The 23,007-nt window shown below is 41.5% G+C and overlaps 1 protein-coding gene and 1 non-coding gene across 6 annotated transcripts in view; one reads left to right on the top strand and one right to left on the bottom strand.

The window, feature by feature from the left end:
- The window catches only part of NTNG1 (netrin G1), a 307,348-nt gene extending 284,960 nt beyond the window's left edge, over positions 1 to 22,388 (top strand). For all 5 annotated transcript variants that reach the window (XM_017664603.3, XM_017664606.3, XM_017664607.3 and 2 more), the window contains one exon: positions 21,152 to 22,388. In XM_017664603.3, the coding sequence (XP_017520092.3) occupies positions 21,152 to 21,381 (230 nt within the window). In that variant the 3' untranslated portion in view covers positions 21,382 to 22,388. The remainder of the gene's footprint in view (positions 1 to 21,151) is intronic.
- On the bottom strand, positions 872 to 976 carry LOC118968391 (U6 spliceosomal RNA). The gene has a single exon (XR_005056025.1). It is a non-coding gene; the product is annotated as a U6 spliceosomal RNA (small nuclear RNA).
- Positions 22,389 to 23,007: the final 619 nt, after the last annotated feature.

Consider the following 23,007-nt stretch of genomic DNA (forward strand, 5'->3'; position numbering starts at 1 on the left):
CTAAGAAGCAGAATATTAATTTCTTGGCATTTTGTGTTATGAATAGTGTAAGGAAATTTTTCTGAAGACTATTTTTATTCATTTATGTGTGCCAGACTCCTTGGTTAGAGATATTATAAAATGAGCCCATCCTCAGGATGGTATGTCTTTATCCAGAGTATGTAAGGAAAAAGTTCAGTTTCCCCTTAAAAATTTATCTCATTTGCTCTAATAGCCTGTGCACATATATATTCAATTCTGACATGTTCTCATCTGAAATGTTGGGAGTGTTATTCAACATATGCCTAATGTCAATATTAGAAAACACAAAATAGTAAAAAGCTAGTTCAAAATCCCCTAACTTTCAATTAATTAGTCAGATTAATGGGGATGACACATTAGTTCCACTGTTATACTACTCCAGTGACAATCTTCTAAAATTAGGAACTGCCAATCTGGGGTAAGCAAAAGAATTCTAGATCATTTTAAATTTAACCTCAGCCTACTCTTAAGTCATTAGAGAAAATTAAAGGAGATCTCTAGCCATTAAATTCAGCCCAATAGTCTTAAAGTTCAAAAGGTAAAAAGCACTTTTCACCATAAATAAACTGAGACAAAATTATTTTCAATGTAGTTTCAGTTTCAGTGAAAATAAAATAGGTAATTACATTGGCCATTACTGAGGCCACTGCCTTCATTGACCATCTGGCTTAAAACTAAAAAATAGGTATCATTTGATATATGGACAGAAATGAGCAAAGTGTCCACAGCTTCCTTTTTTTATTTTTAATTGAAGTATCATTGATATACAATCTTATATTGGTTTCAGATGTACAACACAGCGATTCAACAGTTCCCCCATGATTAAATCCTCACCCTCTCTGGTGCAGTAAAAAATATGGAACACTTCACGAATTTGCATGTCATCCTTGCAAGGGGGCCATGCTAATCTTCTCTGTATCTTTCCTTTTTAAAGATTTCAAATTCAGTTAATTCACGTGTGAGCAACCTTCATGAAACAATTACCGAGAAAAATAGCCCAAAAGCCTTTTTGAAACTGAACAACTGAGGGGTCAAAAAAAGAAACATGGCTTGTCTAACCGAGACCATTACTACAGTTGCCGTTTTCCTTTCTAATTGGTCCTTGCGTAACATTTTTGCATGCCAGAAACGGGAGAGCCACATTATCATTTCAATTGCTATCATTTTTCCTGTATATGCAATCCTATTGATAGGATATAAACCTCATTTTCAAGTTGGGAGTGTTATTCCCTAGGAAGGAATATAATTTAATTTTTACCTAATTTTGTTCTGCTTCCTACAATCTCAGAAGGCATCAAAACAGTGTAGGAAGTGGTGGATGGATGCTGTTTTAATGCAAGTGTATGTTTTATTTATTTTTATTAATCTCTTTTACCTCTGAAAAATGTCATTATTAGATTTTTTTTTTACACTATTGTTACCTGAAGTATATCAAAGAGAAAACAGAGCAGTTCACTGCTTTGCTCTTTAGCAACTTTGCAAAGACTTGTAATATATTGTTCAAGAAGAGGGCGGTAGAAATTGCATTAATTTAGTTTGAGTTTTACACCTAGGATAACTTTATTTCCTATATCCTTTGTAAAACTCAAGCTCTGTTGTTTTGTGTCTTGTTTTCCTAACACAGAGGCCACTAGCTTCAGGTTATGCTATTCAGTCAGCCTCAAAATAGAACACATACTTTCTGAAGATCCCATTCCCTGCATTCATTGCTGCTAGAGTCTTTGCAAATACCCTTGCCAGTATACATAGATGTCAGCCTGGAAAAATGAAAGGGAAGGTGGGGGTGGGAGCAAGGCAGGAGTAGAAAATAAGAAGTCGCCAAGAGAGAAAAACTGTATTTTCAATTTGAGGTTATTTATATTCAGTCAAGTCTTTCAAAATTATTCACAGTAAAGATTAATGATTCCTTACAGATGGGGGGAGGGTTTAGCATCCCCACTAGTTTCTCCTGACAAAATCCATTATGCAGTGACTCTAACAGGAAGCCAGCAGAGGAGAGTTTGTTAAAACACCTTTGGAATAGAGCACTTTAACCTAGAACCTGGCACAAAGGAGCTGTTCCAGTACATGGTTTTGGGCTGTTGAAGAAAATTGTTCACAGCAGCATTTTCAGACATAGCCAACCAAGTCCCTCCAGAGCGAATTATTTGCTTGTGGATTTATCAATGAGAGACTTTAAATCATAAATCAGTATCCCTCCTCCCCAGCGAGCCAGATGTCACCGAGGGAGTGCAAATGAACTGATGAGTTAAAGTACAATCGTGGCTCGTCTCTTCCGATTTCGCTATTTGTTCCTTTCCATTTCTTCAGTACATTGAGAGGGGAAAACAAGCTTGCTCTGCCAGGAGAGAAAAACCTCAAAACCCGGTTCTCAGCACAGTGACTGTGTGGACTGCGACTCATTTCCGAGTCACAGATGGCTGCTCCCAGGTCTCGTCATGACACCCATCTCATGCCCAAGTGCCCCCCGACTGAGCCGGGCCCCTGCACAGTGCCAGGCTGTCAGCTCACCAGGAGCACATTCGGGTCACCAGCTGCCTCTTCCCCCATGACACCACTCCTCTGCTCCTTTACTCAGACACAGGGGAACTGACCATATGTTACAGGGCAGGACAGGTTTTACAATTTGGAATAACTTTGGCAATTAAATCTCACGAAGAAATCCGATAGTTTCTATTTGGGTTATGAAATTATTTCCTCTATGGCCGGTGGTTTGATATTGACTTCTTACGAATATTTATATTCCTAGCATCTTAGCTGCCCTGCCAGGGAAAAAAGGCAGTCCTGTTGAAATAATAGCTATAATTATTTGGTAGGTTCTTTTTTTTGACAGCAGTACATCCTTCAACTTTCACTTTTATACCAAACAAGAAATTAGGAAGTAGCCTAGCCATGGCAACTGTTGCTGCAAACTGTTCATCCATCATGAGGAACTTTTCTCTGAGGGGAATTTTCTGCTGGATTGCCAAGTGCATAATATTCCCCTGGAGCGAGGCTACATAAAACAACACTGCTGTGACACTTCCCATGATATTTAACTCTAAAGGATCTGGCTGCTCCGTGCACTGGGGCGCTAATTGTGTTCTACAGTTATCATCCATCTTACGGCCCAGAGGTCAGAAGAGTTTATCTAATCCTGGGGTAAGAGAGCAATTAACATCCATCCCAGCCAGGAGGCCTTCCAACAAAATCCATTATCCGTGCCCTATTTTGAGGCCCTGAAAGAAGGGGTGCTGGGTGCAGCAAGCCATAGAAGCCTTTAGTTTGTTCAATAAATGTGTATTGAGCATGAATTTGGTGCCAGGTGCTGTTCTGGGTACTGAGGATAAAAAGGCAAACATAGATCCTGCTCTCAGGAGCTCACAGGCTACTGGGTGGCAGATAGGAAACAAGTCAAGGAAGTAACAGTGTGTGGGGCCGTGTTTTAGACTGGTGGTCGGCCGAGGCTGAGACCTGAGTGTCGAGAAAGAGTCCGTGGTGGCACGTTCTGTAGGAAGAGTACCCGGGCAGAGGAAACACTTCCTGCAAAAGCCGGAAAGCAGGACGGAGCTTGGCCAGTTCAGAAAATGGAAAGAAACAAGTGTAGCTGGAGCATGGAGGGTGAGGTGGAGGTGGTCTGAGGGGAGGTAGGAGAGAGAGTACCAGATGGCCTGGCCCTGAAGGCCAGAACAAGAGGTGTGGGTTTTATTCTAAGTGCCCAGTAGATGTTAAGCAGTAGAGTTGCATGATGTAAGGGTTTCAATTAAAAACCAATAATTCTGGCAGCTGTGTGGACCCTGGAAGGTAGAGGGGCGAGGAGGGAAAGGCCAGAGTGGAGCTAATCAAGACTACAGCAGTCCAGGAAGAGGTGTTAGTGGATCGAACTGGGTTGAGAGCAAAGCAAGTAAGGAAAATGGATGGAGTCAGGACCTGTTGTACCCCGTGCCTGCTTTTGCTGAGAAACTTGGTATTAGAGCTAAATTTTGAGGTGGTCTGCAACAGAGAGAGGCTTTTTCTGTTTTCTCTTGCCCTTACCACATGGATGCTCTGTTACTGGTTCATAATGGTTTCTGTTTGGTAGAGAAGGAAACAAAGGGAAAAAGTTGCAGCAGTACCAGCGTCCCAGCATATGGACGGAGAGCACAGTGATTGGACAGAATAACAAGGTGATCGAGCCCACAGAACTGGGTGGGATCCTGGGGTCTGCCACCCCCTACCCATGACCTTAGACATGTTATTTACCTTCCCTGAGTCTTTGTTTCTTAATTTGTAATAAAACTGTTAGGATGCGAATACCTACCTTATAAGAGTGTTAAGAGGATTAAATAAGTTAACACAGGAAAAGCACTTAGAATAATGCCTGGGACAGACCAAGGACTCAAAAAATAAATATTAGCTTTTGTTGTTATTACTGTGGACTTAGTGAACCCCCAATGTGATGTCAAGCGGTACATATAATGACATATCAACCGGAATAGGAACTATGTAGAGAATTATATCTCTTGAAAGAAGAGGAACTAACTGTTAAGAAGCTCTTGTTACTTGACAGGTGTTTCATAGACCATTGTATCTCATTTAGGCCTCTCTGTAACGGAAATAGTTACCATTTATTGGTAAGCTTTTTATATTCAGTATCTATATTCATCTTCAAGGTACCATTCTAGGAGAACATGTTATGCCTATTTTACAGATGTGGAAGGTTCCAGAGGTTGAGGGAAATCACTTGCCCTGCTATAAAACCACAATTAATGATTTGAGAGTCAAGATTTGATGCAGCTTTGTAATTTCACAGCGCTTTGTTCTTTCTTCTAAAGAATGGGTTAGAGACAAACTATACCAGGCTACTTCCAGTTGTCTCTCAGACCCATCATCAAACAAAGCAGGAAATTAGATTCTTCCCCTTCCTTCCTCCCATGCCAGCTCAGGTCTTCATTTGTGCCCTGAGAAGTTTCCAACACGAATGCTTTTTGAGGTAGATTCATCACCCACTTAACATATATTGATCATACATTTTGATGTCATTAGGCAAATATTCATCATCAGCATTAATTTATTATGTGCTTCTTAGGAAATAAATTGATGAAGGTTGGAAATCATTGAAAATCCTTTATTTTTTCATGTGGTCATTCTATCTTTTCCTGTTATTCTCATATTGTTGTTCTTGGCAATATAGTTTAATGTCTATTGATGTTAGCATTGTAAAATAAATCTATACCAAGTAGTTCATAGCTTGATCACACACATTCATTTATCTTGAAATTTGGGCACGATTCTTCTTTACTGACTGAATTTTTGTCATAAACTTTCCTCTTATTAGTTATATAATAGCATAAAAATAATACACAATTTTAGTTCATGGTACTTTTGCTTCTTTGCTTTTTACACCTGTTCTCAAAAAAAACAGAATTGATGAATTTAAAATAGCAAATGAATAATTGGCAATGTTAATCAAAACACTTTTAGGTATTTTAGCATTAGATCGAAAGAAAGTCTAAAAATTTTTATCAAAAAATTCTCAAATTGTCAAAAAAAAACCTGTTTCCCCTCTACCCTTATGAATCCTTTCTTTCTATGTAATCTGTGAGTAAACCGACCTGTGATGTCTTGTTAAAGCCAGGCCAGCCATAGGCTAACCTTTAGACTAGTGTTTAAACATCGTAAGTAGATTTGATGAGCGTAAAGATTTATAACCAGCAACATCATCAGCACAAGGAATTGCCTAGTTGAACAGGTTAGAGATCTGCCTGAAACCTCCTAACAGGCTGGAGTGACGGTCAAAAGATTTCACTAGTTAGCAGCCCCTGGTGTAGAAAGCCAGCACCACATGGAAATGAGTGACTTGGACACAGATGAATGAAGTATCTGACAAGTAGCTGGAACCCAGGAAAGGGGGATAAATAGAAACACAGAACTTTAGATTAACCAAGAGGCCTATATGGGACTGCTATAAACAATAAGTACTCTGGAAGCAACCAGATAGGTGGTCTCATGGGATCACACAGTGCACCAGCAGCACATCCAAGGACGTGAAACATGTTTGTTTGAGTTAGGGTCTTAGCTTTAACCTCAGGGGTCAAAGTCTAAGTGGGAATGTGTAGAATGCAAAAGCCTGTGCACCCTTCCATACTTGGTTTGGGGAGTGCATGAGGTTCATTCATCCTCCTGGTCCTTGGGATAAAATAGCCTATACAGAAGCTAAATCCAAGATGTAGTTTTAGTTTAAGAACTTGAAGACTCAAACCTTTACATGTGACCCCTACCCGCAAGCCTGCAGAGCGGGAGACACCCTGAGGAGGGCAGATACTGCATCTGTGGGTGGGTCCGTGTGGATATTTCTCTCCCAGTCACCACAGTCCTGCATTTCCCCTCCTCCCCTGTCTTCTGTGACCCTCTCCCTACTGTTCTCCTTTTCTCCAAAGGAATGAAAGGCACAGAAACAAAAGATATTAAAAATTACTAAATTAAGGGACTTGGCTGAAACTACTACTTAGAGTCAGTAATGAAATTCAAATTATTTTCAATTATATTCTCAGGAATTACTTAACTCTTAATATGATTCTAGGAGTGCAGAACATGCTTGGAGAACATGTTATAAAGAGTCTTTTGTAATGTGCCAGGCTATAGAATGGGTATTTTTTATACAGATAAAAGTGGTGCCTGAGGAGACAAAGGTAAGAGATGTCCACTACCCTCGAGAAGTGAAGTTTACAGATGGTCCACTCTGTGAAGAGCACCATGCTGCTCAGTGTGGACAACGAAAAGAGGTACAAGACAGTGCCCTACCCTTAACTTGCTATGTCTTAGGGGAGGAGACAGGAAATGCACATGGAAAAGGAGAGTTTGTTAGGTTTTGAAAAGTCAAATAAACCTTGACATTTACTGAAGTACTTCCTGTAGTCAGGCATTGGTGTCATTACCTCACATGCATTAATTCATTTAATCTACATAGCTGTCCTATGAAATGGATAACAGATATAAAATTATCTCCACTTATGAATGAAATAAAGGTAGAGTGAAAAATTTGCATGAAATCACCTAGTGGTGGGAATATTTGGTGGGACCAAAATTTCAATCCAGGCTATTCAAATTATATTTACATTTATATCTCTGCTTAGATCTATATCATCTGCTGTAAAACTTCTAACTAAAGCCTGCAACAGAGAAATCTTAATGGTGGGAGTTGTCATGAGCTGGACTTTCAAGGATGGGCAGGGAATTTAGGGAAGGACACACCAGGAGCAGAGGCACCGACTCAGGGGCTAGCATGCAGCAGTCAAGGGACAGGAGGACAACCTGGGCTGATGGTTTCTGGAGTCAGGGAGGCCTGAGTCATAACCCTGCTTCTGCTGCCCAGTCACTGGTGTGGCGGGGGCAGGATCCACAGGCCTCCCATAAAATGGAAATGATAGTAATAAGAAGAAGCCTTTCCTGCCAGGTTAGTGGAAATAAGCCACGTTGTGGAGGATCCTGACTACAGGACTATCCACTTAGCAGTGGGTAGTGAGAGGTATTGTGAAAATGCTTTGTGAAAAAACTCAATATGGCTATAACATTTCTTTACAATTTGATTTGGAGGAGAGAGACTAGATACAGTTGGGAAGCTATTTTAGAAATAGAAAGAAAGTAATGGATATGGACTGTGTGATTTTTTTAATATAAAATTCAGTTATTCACTCAAAATTACTCACTCACTGAATGCAATCTGGTACCAGGTGCTGTTCTAGGCATTGCACATACAGCAGGGAACAAGATAGTCAAAGTCTTTATCTTCACAGAGTTCATATCCTAAAATAACTCCTTATTAATATAAAAGTACACATATTCAAAAATAAGAGGAATGTCCAAGAAGATGAAATGAATTAGAGCAAGATATTTTCAAAGCACGTGTGATTTCTTTCACAAGCCCACCCAAATCGCATTCATCCCTGCTTAATCTAACCTTGGTGTGCCTTAGTCTGCTTCAAAAAGAAGTGCTCACATCTTTTCACTGTGCTTTCAAGAATGTTCACAGCCTCCCAGTTGTATCCAAACCAGTTCATAATTTTTTCTTCTTTCTCCCATTGGTTCTGAAAGCCCCAGAAAGCACAGCTTGCCAGCCTCTTGATTTTGGTCTAACTAGCTCACTTCTCTGCTGAGACACAATAGCCTTTTGCTCTTATTGGGAGAAGCTTTGAAACAACCTTCTCTCTATCTGCAGTGACCGTGTTCCCCTCTTCAGGTCATCTACTCTATGGATTTGTTCTCCTTCCCATGCTATTTCTGAACCAGTTGAGGAAGGGTTCCTTCAGATGTTAAGAAAGGACTGAGTACCTCTTCCGGCTGCCTCATGTTTGAACAGTTTTAGTAAAAGTTATGTTACATAAAATTAACATTACTCATGAGCTAGCCTAGCATCCCCATCTTTCCCTAGATGCTCCCTTCAATAAAGGCTTTTGTCTTTTTCTCTCTTCACTGAAGAAAAAGGTACAAGTAGATATTTCAGCAGGTGAGGTTTTTTTTTCATGTGGGAAATTGTAAGAGTGAAAGATTATTTTTTCAAATTGACGAGTATTATTAAGCATCAAAGAAGCTAGAAATTATTAATGATGAAAGTGAACAAGAAGACACCAGAGCATATCTTATGTGAAGTTACATTGTCTAATGAGATGTAAATACATGCACCTATAAATATAAACACCATTCTGTGACTCTTCCAGTCTGTCTTCTTAGTATTGTTGGAATCAGAGCAGTGCCTGGCACTTACAAAGCACTTAATAATAATCGTTGAATTGAGTGATTTCTCACACTCAGAACAGTCCTGCAAAATGGTCCCTGTTACAGATGAAAAAAATAGAGTCTCAGCAATCCAGATCAGAGAGCCAAAGGCAGTGCTGTCAGTATCCAAAGCCAGACCTGTGGAACACCAGAGTAAACAATTAAATACTAAACTTCACAATTCAAATTTTGAGCGTCTCAGGAATTTAGCAATGGGAAGGACAACGTGAATTGAAGTGGTCAGCACTGACTTCCTTGAAAAGGTGTGCTTAGGACTTGTCTATAATTATAACTTTGTCCTTTCTTAACCTCACTAATGTATTTTAGGACACAAGTGTTTGGCCCCAGGTGCAGTAACAAATAACAGGTTTGAAAATTACCCATCATTTTCACTTGGGCTCTGCATCCCTAAATGACTCATGTCATCATTTGCACATTCTCTTGATTCTGTAATGTTTTCCTCACCTTGAATTTATTGACACCAATTCATTTTGCCTTGACATTGGCATGAACAGGGAAATAGCTTTGTTTCATCCTGATGTTATAAAATCACCTCCCAAGTCTTGGTTCAACACTGTCAGGGGCTGGTTCTGGTGAGAGCAAGGCCACAGCAGACAAGGGTGCATTACAGTGAATCCCAGGAAAAAAAAAAAATCATTCAGAAAAGTTACTGCTGTGTGATTTCAGTAGCTATTTTTCATACTTAAATATTCCTGCTGTTTAAAAATCCTAAGAGGGCTTAGACCATATTTAGAACACTCCTTCCAAGTATATATAGGAAAAATTAAGTCTCTAAGGAGACATTTAGCTATAGTTTGACAAACAGGAACCTCAAATTATATTTTAGCTTTACAAAGTGCTCAAAGGCATTGAAATTCTGTCTCAAAAAAAAAAAAAAAGCCCACACATGTGAATTAATGACACAATTATCTCCTTTCAGTCACAGATACTTGGATTTCTTAATGCCGCATATCAAAGGCCCATAGTACTGCTCTGCCTCCTACACGGAGTGTGGAATGCTGTGCAGATTTGTCTTTAGCACTGAATGAGGCTGTATGGTTGCCTTCTACAATGCACACATCAAAGGACACCGAATCCCCTCGCCTGCATGCTTCTGTGTGTCCATCATGGTCTGTCACCTCCATCCCAGCTCCACTTAAAACAGCTCCATCTGGGCTTTCCTGACTTAACTTGTCACCTTCCAGCTTTAAAAAAATTTCATAATAAAAGCCACCAAGTTCCTGCAAGGCTATGTCTTTTTTACCTTCATATTACTCTCAATGCCAAGATTATAATGAGAGCTGAAGTGTATTGCCTGGTGAAAAATGAAGGGAGTGCTTCTGATCTCTGAGCTCACCGGGCCGCCCCTGTTCCTCCCCTTCCTCCCCGCCCTCCCAGGCGAACAGCGATAGTTGACAGAAGAAACCCACCACGAGTCGCCATTCTCCTCCTGCTGCTGTTCACCATCATGAAATCATATATGGGAAGCCCTGAGAAATTATGGAATACAAGCTGAGCTGGAGAGTTGAAGCTGACGGCATTTTTTCCATGTGTCCCTAGTTAGCATGCTCTCCTGTTCCCTGCCCAATACTGCACCCTACCTTTGAGACCCTACCTTGCGTCTGCCTCCTCAAGCTCAGGAGATAATCTCATCTCCGAATTCCCAGAAGCTAAAGTGAGGCCAGCAAGGAATATTTCCTTCCACTCCTGCACTCCACCCTGTAAGCTTTATCTCCACCCGTATCAATATCGACCTATCTACTAATAATAGATACATATCCACCATTCAGAAGGAGGCACAGAACAGGAGAAAAGTTTACTGACACATTTAATGAATATTTATTGGGCTTCTGTTTGATGTCAGGGATAGTGCTAAATACTAATGACACAACCACAATGAACAGGTCACAGCTATGGCACACATGTACAAGGGTAGCCTGTATGAGTCTCCCACAAACACAAGTTGCATGACATATGTTTTCTTTAAATTAAATCTGACTGTGAGCCCCTGTACTAGAATGGTGGTGCGAAGTTCAATCACAGGCATTACTGTGATCTTCAAATGTAAAAATGTCCACCCATTTTGCACCTGTCTTCAGTAAGACAGCCCACAGGCTGCAGGCCTCCTTAGCTCAGGTGGTTCCATCCATAACTGATGCTGTGCAGTCTTTGGCCAGGGAAGGAATCCCAGTGTCTAGGCTCCTCTTAGGATTATGAGATTGTGTAGGGACTCTTACACAATCTCATATGCCTTTTCTGAGACAATTTGTGTAGACCTAAGATAATTGATAGTTGAACTAGAAACACATATTAATAACACAAATACTGAAATATGGCAAAATTTAGTCACATTAGTCATTTCTTAAGTGAATCACCTGTATTATGTCAGTAAAAGATAATTTTTATGTTCTCTTTTTTATAAAAATTTTTAATAACAATTCTTTTTATTAACATTTTTAGTATCTTCAGAGGACTGACTGTATGTTTATTTTAGGCAATTTGGAAAGAGTGAGAAGTATAAGGATGAACATTAAAATCACTAAGGTCATGTGCATTCTCACCAACCAGAGGTAAACACTGGTCCCATTTTGGTGCAAGTCGTTCCAGTGTTTTTCCCTAAAGTGTATATTAGGTAAAGTATATGAAGAGGCATATGTCGTACTGATGGGAATCACACTGAATAAACATCCATACTGCTTGTCCTCCCAACACAGTGAGCTGTCATGAACACCCTTTGAGGCGATGGTGTGTGCCCGCTGGGTCTTGCCGCTGTGTGTGGCTGTGCCTCACAATGAGCCCCATCTTTCACCTTCAGCCAAAGAGTAGAGGTTGCATCTGTTTATTAAACTAGACAAGTGCATTTTCTGATACCAGATGAGAAACTGTGATTTCTCAGCAGTGTTTTTATGAGCACCTTGTCTGCATCTGTGTCTGAAGGTGTTGACCTAAATAGGATTTCAATACATCACTAATGATCACTTTGGGAAAAGGTGCCCAGCCTTCCGCTTGTGGGATTCTCAGTGAATTAATTCTTTCTCAACATCATCAGAGGCTTTTTTCAGGTGGCAAATGCTGAAAATTTTAGGGGTTTTTGTGCCAATGCCTCTCGCTTCTGCATTAAAGTCACCTGTCACCTCTTTCACACTAGCTGGGTTACAGTATACTGCAGATGTAGGCTCTTTCATAATGAACGTGGCTTGATTTTTTTATGATGTTTTGAGCAGTGCTCCCTTTGATTGGACAAGAGCAAGTGTCACTCTCAAAATTGGTGCTTTGATCTTAGATAAATAAGAATAGAATGGCTGCCCCCTAATGTCAGAACCTGCTGTACTTGATCACCCAGACATGTGTGATTACCCAGCTGACAGCTTCCACATTGCTCCTTACAGCCTCTTCAGCTCTGCTCCTCAGCCCCATTACACTGAAGCCAACTAGGCTGGCTGCTGTCCCACAGGGATCATGCCCTAGCATGACTGTCTACAGATGAATGCAGACACAGACAGAAGTGTAGGCAGAGAGCCAAAAGCAAGGATGTCTCCACTTGATTGTCCCCAAATTTCAGTCTGGATACTGTTTGCATCCAGGCCTCTCCCCTGTCTCCTCATGGCAGAGTCTAGAGGCAGGCTATGAGGCAGTCACCTCCCTGCCCCTCTGAAAACACACTCGTGCACTCTGATTGGTAAAAGAGAATGCACCCTGAGAGTATACACGTCACCTTTGAGCAAACGGGCACTGCCAGTGCAGGCTGACCTTGCAAAGCTTTGTGGAGTACACAGCTGTAACAAACAAATGTTCAAGATCTGCCTGTCTGACCCCATGCTGCCTCAGGATTCTTACCCACCAAGGACATACACAGATGCTGCTGTCTTTGTGGAAGGACTCTTGCTTCCTTTTTCACTGCAAGTCCCTTGAATTGAACAATTAGTGATGAATTCATTATTCTGGCAGACCCAGGAATAAGCACCTCGCTCTTCTGCCCCAGGCTTCTAGTACTGCAGGGGAATGGAAAGATATGGACCATGAACAAAGTATTGTTATGCCGTGTTTTATATCTTGTAAAGTGCCTCCATGTAACCCATCTCAAGGCTCCCAACAACTGTGAGGTGGGTGAATAGGACAAGTGCTGATATCCTTGCTTTGAAAGGAGGCAAGAGAGACACAAAGAAGTTACACAGTTGCCCCAAGTCCAACCAGCCATTCATCACAGAGACCAGGCTTGAATCACAAGCTCTTCACCTAATCCTCTTCATACCACCTTATGCTTTTAGTACAAATGGGAAGAAAACTATCCCAGTTCGATGAGGCAACAGATAAAACTGACAGGCAAAACTGATCAAGCAAAATCAGCCACTTGAATCATCACCAGGATTCATAATATTGGAGAAGTCCAACCATCACTGTGTATTTGATCAAAAAGAGGAGAAAATACCTCACTCTTCGTCATTTAAGATGATAGGCTTTCCATGAAAAATGTGTGTGCCAATCATAAAGCTCAAGAGAACTTAAGAAATGCCTACTGCAAACTCTGCCCTTAGCTGGATAGCTGTCACTAGAATGTAAGTGCCCGGAAGCAGCCGCACTCCCCCGCGGCTCACACTGTGTGCCCGCGTCTAGGGCAGGGCCTGGCGGGATGATGGATGATGTCACCTACCAGTTTTGTATGGCCAAGGCTTTACAGCAAAGTGATGGCTGGCAGAACTAGGACTCAGGTTGCATGGCTTGCAGTCAGTGGCTTTTCCACAGCACCGTGACACCAAGCATGGAGATAGGAGTGAGAAAAAATGGGGCAATGCAGTTACTGTACATGGAATTCCCCAAGAAGGCCACTGAACAACAGTCCCTAAGTTCCTTCCATACCCCAGGGTCTAGCCTGTAGATTCAGTTTTATATCTCACTTCTCTTAACAGTAAAACAGCTGCCAATGCTGAACAAATGGGTCATAATCACACCTCTTTATCTCCCTGATACAAACTCTCAAATGCCTAAATCAGAACTAAATGTTGCACATATGCCTTTGTTATTAGCCCATTTGGTGGAGGTTATTCACTGTTCGATGTTTCTTTGAAAAGGACGGGAACAATTTGGAACATCTCTCCCTCGGCAATCCTGGGCTTGTTTCAGGTGGTGAAGGTAGAGGTCACTTTATTAATACAACCATCAAGGAAGGCTGTCATGGTAACGCATTACATCAATTCCTTGAAGTGCAGGAGACAAAGCCAAAAAGAGAAACTTTCAAGTCTATAAATACAGACCCGGCATTGCTAGCGGCTTACCGACAGGGTGAACTCGAAGGTATAGCTTTGAACAAGAACCAAACAGAGAAAAGAAAACTTCCCTTTGGTAATGTAATGGGTCATATGACCATAATGGGAATAAATGACCCTTTAGGTCACAAGAGAAAAGAAGACGAGAACAAGCCACAGCACTAAGTCCTGGCTGGTGCTCTCTTTGAGCGTATGGGATTCCGGTCTAGTTCTGCTTTTCCATACCTTCCAGAAAGTACTAATAGAAGGAAAAGGAATCAAGGCCTCATGGGTCACATTTTGACAATAGATTGCAGTTTGGGAAGAGGAAATGTGCATGACAATCAAGAAACCTACAAAAAGCAAGTTCAAGAATTGAATACTGTAGCTACATCCTTGTGCCTTTCATTATCTAAGCTAAAGGAAAAATAAGAAGCGAAAGAGGGAGGAAGAAGTACACTTGTTCCTACTGTTTCACTATGAAAATTCTGTGTGTTTCTATATCCTTGTAGCAAGTGGGAGAGCTTATTTATCTAGTATTGTGGCTTGTCTACGGAAGCTGTGATCAGAGTTATTATAACACCTTGCAGACTTCAGCCCTTCCACCAGGATTCCACAGTTCATCTTTTAGCCACATAACTGTTTGGGTCTAACATTAATACTATAAGCTTCTCTATAACGGGCCACAGGTTACCTGGTCACTCCATTTGCAAGCATTCCTGATATTGAAAAGCCAAGGAGTTATAGGTTGCATGGTGTGATATTAGACATAACTTAAGTGAATTATTTTTATCGATAGTAAAATGACCCTTTAGAACATAGTCAAACTATTACCAAAGTAGTCTTAGCTTTTCCTGTATCATAATAAAAAGAATTATGTCTAGCAAATAACAGTTTTCATCCAGTACTGGATCAAGTGTTGTATAAGGGATTTAAAAATGAACCTCCCCTATTTACCAAGATAACACACTCTTAGGTTGTCAATAGCAATGAAGAAAGAATCGGGAAATGCTTAACATAAATATTTGACAAAAAAGGTCAGAGTTTTCAGTATGAGGCAAATCCACAGAGGAGGGCATCAAGTAAAAAGAGTGATAACTGCAAAGTGCATGTCGGGTAGAAATTCCTACCTACATTTTTAATAGGCAATGAAATGCAAGATCAAATAGAGGTAACGCTAGGATTGTAAGAGTTGTTTATCCTCTTGCCAGTTCTGTCCACAGGTGGTGGATGCTTGAAACCTTTTGTGGAGAGGAAATCTGAAGTTCAGTGCAAGAGAGTGCCATGGCTGAATAGCCATATGTTCCCTATAGGAGGAAAGAAAATGAAAGCCTATACAACATTATTGCCATTCCCAGCCTAGACCTCTGATGCTTTTGGTTATATTTGATGTATGATCTGATTTGTATTTAGAGATTGACAAGGATGTGGTATAACTCTGGAAGATGTGGTATTTAATGCTATCAACAAAGACCTCTGCCTAGTCACAGTGTGGTGTGAAGGCGTAATTTACATTGTTTGGAGGAATATAGAACGGGCACTGGGCAACACTGCCTTTCTGCAGCCCTGCGGGCATTTGCTGCATTTCTCCTGACCTTTTCTGTGTGAAAGGGCAGGAGTCTGTAAAATGAGAGGCCTGGGTTCTAGTTCTCCCCTAAGCTGCTCTCGGTTTCCTCATCTAGAGCTTGTCTGTCTAGACAGTTTCTGAGATTTTACTGTTTCTGTCAGAGTGAGGCAGAACAAAGCACATGACAAGGGTGGGTTTGGTTCCTCTCTCATTCTCCACCTGTGAACAGTACTAAATGGTTCGTCGTAGATCCCAGACTTCTGTATTTACTCCCCTGGGAAGATAATCCAGTGTTATATTTCAACTTTGAGTACTAATAGTCACCCCTAATTCCCATTGCTCGGCACCTGAAAACTCACTCTTAGGTTGTCAATAGCAATGAAGAAAGAATCGGGAAATGCTTAACATAAATATTTGACAAAAAAGGTCAGAGTTTTCAGTATGAGACAAATCCACAGAGGAGGGCATCAAGTAAAAAGAGTGATAACTGCAAAGTGCATGTCGGGTATTAGGGGTGACTATAAGTACTCAAAGTTGAAATATAACACTGGATTATCTTCCCAGGGGAGTAAATACAGAAATCTGGGATCTACGACGAACCATTTAGTACTGTTCACAGGTGGAGAATGAGAGAGGCACCTGCCTCTCTCTGGTCTGGAATTGCCGAGAAGTTTTCATTCCCCTTTTCCCAGTACACATAAGGACAAGCTGCTCATCTTCACTGCTTTGCTGACACTCTGATCCAGGTCGCCCTCTCTTCACCACCAGCAGCAGTTGAGGAATAGTTGTTTTGTTGAGGGGTGGCTCTCCTGTGCACTATAGGGTATTTAGCAACATCTCTGGCCTCTATCCACTGGAGGCTAGTAGCACGCGCTCCCCAACATGTGACAATTGAATACATCTCCAGACATTGTCAAATGTCTCCTGTAGACAAAATCATCCATTGTTGAAAACCACTACTTTAGATTGACAACTGAAGACCTCTATTAAATGTTAATTCCTCAAATTTCTCCAAACCTTTTTCTAATTATTCCAAAATCCCTTTAGTCAGATTCAATCAAGAACATGTCATTCTTATTTTGCATATTTCCTTTACCCAGCTCAAGTGCCCTTCCTCTCGTATTCTTCCAGTCTGCCTGTTTATTCCTAGGTTCCAGTCAACCACATAGGAACACTTCTGTGATTAATTTATACCCTCATAGGATCACTGCACTTTGTTGATATCTTTCTTCTCAGCATCCTTTGTGTTCTTTCTCTTCCTGATATTCCTCTGTGTTCTGTCTGTAGTCTTCATTTCTACTCGATATAAATTCTACCAGGATAAGGTCTTCCATTCCTTGTGCTTCATTCTTTGTAACAGTGATCACTATGACCCTTGCTCCAAATCTGTATCCCCAGGGTGACCTATCTCCTGAGCTATTAACCAGTTTTTCCAACTAATAGAAAGAGCCCTGCAGAAGAGCCTGCAGAACCCTCAAAATCAATAGGTCCAAAAAATGTTCATTTTGTTGCTGACCAAAGTCATCCTCCAATCTTCTCTTGTTAATAAACTACATTATGAGGCACCCAAATGCAGGGACCTCCAAATCTGTCTGACTCACTTCAAGTAACCTGTCTCCAAAGCTGTCCCTTCTCTGTCCCCAGGGCTCTATCCCAGACCACGCCCATTCTATCGCAGCATCTGGTCTCCGTGCATCCATGCTGTCCTTTCTGTGGGTTAGCCCACCTTTTCTCCCCACTTTATTACACTACCCTGCTCATAGGTCTTTGACAGCTCCCAGTTGCCTGTTATCTAAACTCTGTAGTGTGTTACGTAGCCCCTACACCACCAAGCCACAGCCTGCTTTTCTCTTCTCCATTTCCCTGCAAACAGCAATGTACCAGCCACACCAGTACAGTCACCACTCACCAGCATGTTCCCCGCATCACTTACTCATGCTCCAGTCAGAAAACAGAAATCACACTAGGTATTCTAACACAGAAAATTTATTAAAGGAAATGGTTAAACGGGTGTTTTAGAATGTTAAGATGAGAAGAGGACACGAAAGTAACGCAGATAGTAACTGTAAGCAGGGAGCGTCTCTGACTCCTGAGCTGAGGGATTACAAGAAAGAGGAAGGGTTTATTAGAAACTTAAAGTTTGGAGGAGAGACCCCACAGAGGTAGAATCTGCTCTTCTGAGGAGGGGTAATGCCTGGCTTTTGGTGGCAGGGGCCCCTTGGGGCTGGGCTGAAACATCTAGGGAAGGGAAGCCAGCAGGTTGGTGAAGGAACCTCCAAGGATCAGATGAAGCTGGTTCTAATAAACTGTGCACTGGAGGCAAACGCTGCTGTTGGGATGAAGAGCCTTTGCTGGGGCAGTGCTGTTAGGAAGAGCCATCAAGCACGAAAAAGGAAATTGCTTCTTCCTTCCTTCTACGTCCCCTGCTCCCTCGTGTGCTCCCAGTTAGTGGAAGCCAGGAGACAACTTGCAGAGTTGCCGCCTCAACATCAGAAGAAAGGGAGGATTTAAAGTTGAGAGACAATTGCTTAATAATGCACGGTCATGTCCCCTTGTCTTTACTCATAGTTTGCCCGTACATAATGTTCTTCCCACCAATATCTGCCTGCCACACACCATTGTTCAAATACAGTCTCTTTTCTGTAACTTTCTCCAATCTTCCCCAAAAGAATTAATTACACCAGCATCTGAGCTCCGCCAGTAGTTTGCAAATACTTCCTTTACAGTCTTTTTATGTAGCGTCATAGTTATTTTTGTATATGTTCGTTTATTTGTTTTCTGCTAAATTGTGAGCTCCTTTAGGGCAGGTAGATTTACAACCACACAGCATAGCAGAGCGCCTGGCACAAAACAGATGTTGGTTGAGCTAGGTGGAATTGATAAAGGCATTTTAATGAAATTAATATTAGATGATTTCTTGTATGTATTTTATCTTTCCAACCAGCCTTGAACTCCCGTAAGAGCAGAGATCACACTTTATGTTTCTTTCATTTCTTCATGGTGTTTAGTACAAGGTTTCAAATGCTGAAGAAGAGTGCAATATTTGTTAACCTCCTAGTTTATTCATTAAACACCACAAATTTGATTCAAAATGACATGAAGATGGAGCATAAGTTTATGAATAGCAGGTAAGATGTGTAATTAGGTTTAGATGTGCTTCTAGCACATAATTCCAACAGAGAGTGCATATGATAAAGTTCTGTATTTGTTGAATAGCATAATCAAGAGACCAAACATAATGTCTTCCAGTGAATTCTGGGGTAATGAAATATATCCTAGGTTTCATTTTTCCTGTTCATCTCTTACACAAAACATATTCCCCCAATCAATGAGATTATTAATCCTGGGTTACATCTATTCCTTGTATATTTGTTAAATTGCTCACCATCATCACATCACCTAGTCGATTCCTTAAATGTAGGCAGGGTATTGAACATTAACTTAATCATCAGCTTCTTGAAATAAAGAAACCTCTGTTCAACAACTGATTTACATGCAGGTCCAAGAAGAAGAAAAATAGTGCTTTTTTCTTAAGGGAAGTGATATTTAATTAACTATTGATTTGTTCTCAATTATTCAAGGCAAGCAATTATCGATATTGACGGAACAGATATTTCCCTACCTCTAGTGTGCAAATGAAGGGAAATCTCCCATTCAGCAATCTGCTGCCTGGAACAAGAAATGCTGAGAATCTTTAACTTTAAATGGAAGCCATTGTTTGGATCTGCTTATTCCATGTTGCCCCAATTAAACAGATATTTCCTGAAGTGTAAGCAAAACAAAATCCTGAAAACCTACTTATGCTTTCCAAACTAACAACAACCAAAAGGAAAGAAGACTTTTATCAGTTTTGATCGTGAGTTTAACCACTCTCCACTTGTGGACTTTGCCTCACAGCTACAGATCTTGACATTTTTAACGATAACTCATAAAATACTATAATTTGGGTCTCATATTCATGATTTCTAAACCACCCAGTGTGAGGTAGCTTATATAATCATTAGAATCCCTGGAACACTACCTTATATATATCAGTATTTTGAGCCTGAAGGATTTCGTAGGCCTTAATAGCCACTTCTGGCATTTACAGATAGCAAGTGTGGGTACATTTGAAAATTATACCAACACATTGTGCAACTGTTTTAGAGCTTGCCAAAGAACTTTTGTGGAAGGTGGTAAAACAGGGCCCTGTTTAGGGCACTTTGTCATTAACTCTGTGAGCATCCACCACCATCTTTTCTCAGTTCATTTGCACGCAGAGCGTTAGCATCTTTGTGTGTAAGAAGTTTCTTTTGAAGAAGACATGATTATTGAACATGATTAATGGACAAGGCAACATTCTCCATTGAATTATTACTTGGGAGCTGGGGGTCATTTTTTTAAAATGCTTTGCCCTTGATAGTAATATTGTGTGTGCATGCGTGTGTGTGTGTGTATGTTTAATTCATGTGGTACCCCCTGGGGAAATCTATAACATTTTTTAAAAATGAAAAATGTTCTAAATTATGAAAAGCTACTTTTTCTGCTCTGCCCCCCACCCCAGTTCCAGAGTGGTTCTATATATTAAGTGCTTAAGCAGCATGTGTTGCTAAGAAGTGTTCTTGGCTCTTTTGCTCTTTGTTGTTGTTTTAATTTCCCTGGGTTCTATTTAACATTCTGCTAAATCAGTGAAACCTTGATTATCTAAAAGAATAGGAGACATGGAGTTAATGAGGACAACCAGAATTTTGAAGAAATAAATTATTAGAGATGAAAGTTACATACATGACAGAATGAATTTTAGTATCTGGCATTGCTTGCTTGACTTATTCAAACTGATTCTATTAATTGATATAATGAAATTTTGGTAATCAGGGTTTCATGATTGCATTTATTATTATTATTCTCATAAATCAAAGGACTTGATTTCTTTGGACTCTACTTCTCATACTTACAATGCAATAAATATCCTCATATTTATTGGCCCTCAGGGGAAAATGTGACTGCTCTTCCTCGCACTCCTCCCACGTAAAAGCTTTCTCTCTCCGTATCTGGCTGCCAGCTGCCTGCAGCATGCTGCCTGTCCCCTGCCCCCTCCCCTCCCTCCTCATACTCCAGTCTTCCTGCTCAAAGGCTGGAATCACCTGCAGAGGGAATGGCCCATTCCTTAGCGGTTCTTGGTCACATCAGCAGTACTGCTTTGCATTTTAATTACTATTCATCTGACTTTAAAGCTCTGCATTCTTGTATCAGGCACTTGTCCTTTAAAAACCCTGGAGGTCACAACAGGTCCCAGTTCCATGAAGGGAAGATACTGCCAAACCAGGAGTATTACATTACTTTGTATTGGATAGCCTGAAACAGGCAATGATAACATCTAAGATTGCAGCAAAAATCTATATGAAAAGGACTAATACGGTGAAAACAAAGGCAGCAAACTACATTTGTTTGGAAATTGGAGTCACATGCTTAGTTTGTGGAGGGGGCGGGGGGAGCACAAGATTGATTGAGATTCTTTTTAAAGCTGAAAGCATGATGTACCAGATGAACTTAAATTGATTCTGCTTCTCCTCCCCGCGCCAACCCCCACCCTCCCCTCGTTCTGCAGCGAATGTCTGCGACAACGAGCTCCTGCACTGCCAGAACGGAGGGACGTGCCACAACAACGTGCGCTGCCTGTGCCCGGCCGCGTACACTGGCATCCTGTGCGAGAAGCTGCGGTGCGAGGAGGCGGGCAGCTGCGGCGCCGACTCGGGCCAGCGGGCGCCCCCGCGCGGCGCCCCCGCGCTGCTGCTCCTGGCCGCCCTGCTGGGGACCGCCGGGCCCCTGGCGCTCTAGGCGCCTCGGCCCGCAGCCCGCCGAGCCTGTGCCGCGGGGAAGCCGGCGCGCCCCGGGCACTCGCGCCCGACACAGGAACACACTCAGACACCCCACGCAGACACAGTGTACAAGCTAAGAAGGCCTAACTGACCTAAGCCATATCTATCAGCCGTGGACGGCACGTCCGAGTCAAGACTGTTAATTTCTGACTCCCGAGGAGTTGGCAGCTGTTGATATTATCACTGCAAATCACCTTGCCAGCTGCAGAGCTGACTGCCGATTGGAAAGGCTGGGACAGCTCCCGGACTAGACCGACGAAAACGAAATCAGCCAACCTACAGACATTCGCTGCCCTCCGTGGGGAGGCCAGCGCCTCCCGACCGCTCGGACCGCCGCCTGGAGGCATCGATCGTCATTGCTGGCAGTGTGCTGTGGGTATAAGGAGATCTGTTCCGAGCTGCCGCATTGGCCTGCTTCAGCCCCCGAGCCCCTCCCGACCTGTGCTTTAGTGAACGTTGCTCTGTAACCCCCGTTGGTTGAAAGGTTTCTTTGTCTGATGTTAGTAATGCATAGGCGTAACAGCCCCTCCAGAAGCTCAAGCCAGTCATACCCCATATATCCTAGCCGCACGGAGTCAACCGGTGCGAGCACACATCCACTGGCCACGAGTGGCTCTAGGGGAAACAGAAAGTGTATCTATCCTTTTGTATTCAAATGAAGTTATTTTTCTTGAAATACTGTAATATGTAGATTTTTTGTATTCTTGCCAATTTGTGTTAGCAGACAATCCGTTAATGTACCTAACTCAAATCAGCAGAGACTGACACTTTATTTTGTCCTCTTTCGTTCTGTTTTGTTTCATTGTGCAGAGATTTCTCTGTAAGGGCAACGAACGTGCTGGCATCAAAGAATATCAGTTTACATATATAACAAGTGTAATAAGATTCCACCAAAGGACATCCTAAGTGTTTTCTTGTTGCTTTAACACTGGAAGATTTAAAGAATAAAAATTCCTGCGTAAACGATTTCAGGAATTTGTATTGCAATTTCTTAAGATGAGAGGAGCAGCCACTCAGCAGTTGCACACTCACTTTACTAATTTCTGTGTGGACTGAATATGTTCAGCTGACGAATTTAATACCCAGGAAGATGGATTGATGTTCACTAGTTTGGACAACTTCTGCAAAATATGAGACTATTTCCACTTGGGAAAATTATAACAGAAAAAAAAAAATCTAAGTGATTGCCAAGATTATGCCAAAGCCTGTTGGCAAAGTACTAAGAGACTTTTATTTTTAAGTCATGCTATTTTCACAGATTGATGTGATCATGTGACTCTAGGGATGCTGATCTATGTATCTTTCCAAATACAGTGTTTACATGGAGTATCATAAGAGGCAACCTGGGGAACCAGGGAAGTTGCAGGGAAATTGAGTGATGAGCAATTTGACTTGAATATATTCAAACTGTTTAGAGTAAATATCAAAATATCCAGCAGCAAGTAGACATAACTGCTGTTCTTGAGAATAAAGTTTGTTTTAAGTACCGCCCAAGGTGTAATAAGTTGTTTCTGCCTTTTATTAGGCCAATTACTGTGCAAGACAGCAAGGGGAGGAGGGGGAGGAGAACCCTGGCAAAGTTTCA

This window comes from Manis javanica, chromosome 4 (genome assembly GCF_040802235.1).
Source record: "Manis javanica isolate MJ-LG chromosome 4, MJ_LKY, whole genome shotgun sequence".
Lineage (NCBI taxonomy): Eukaryota > Metazoa > Chordata > Mammalia > Pholidota > Manidae > Manis > Manis javanica.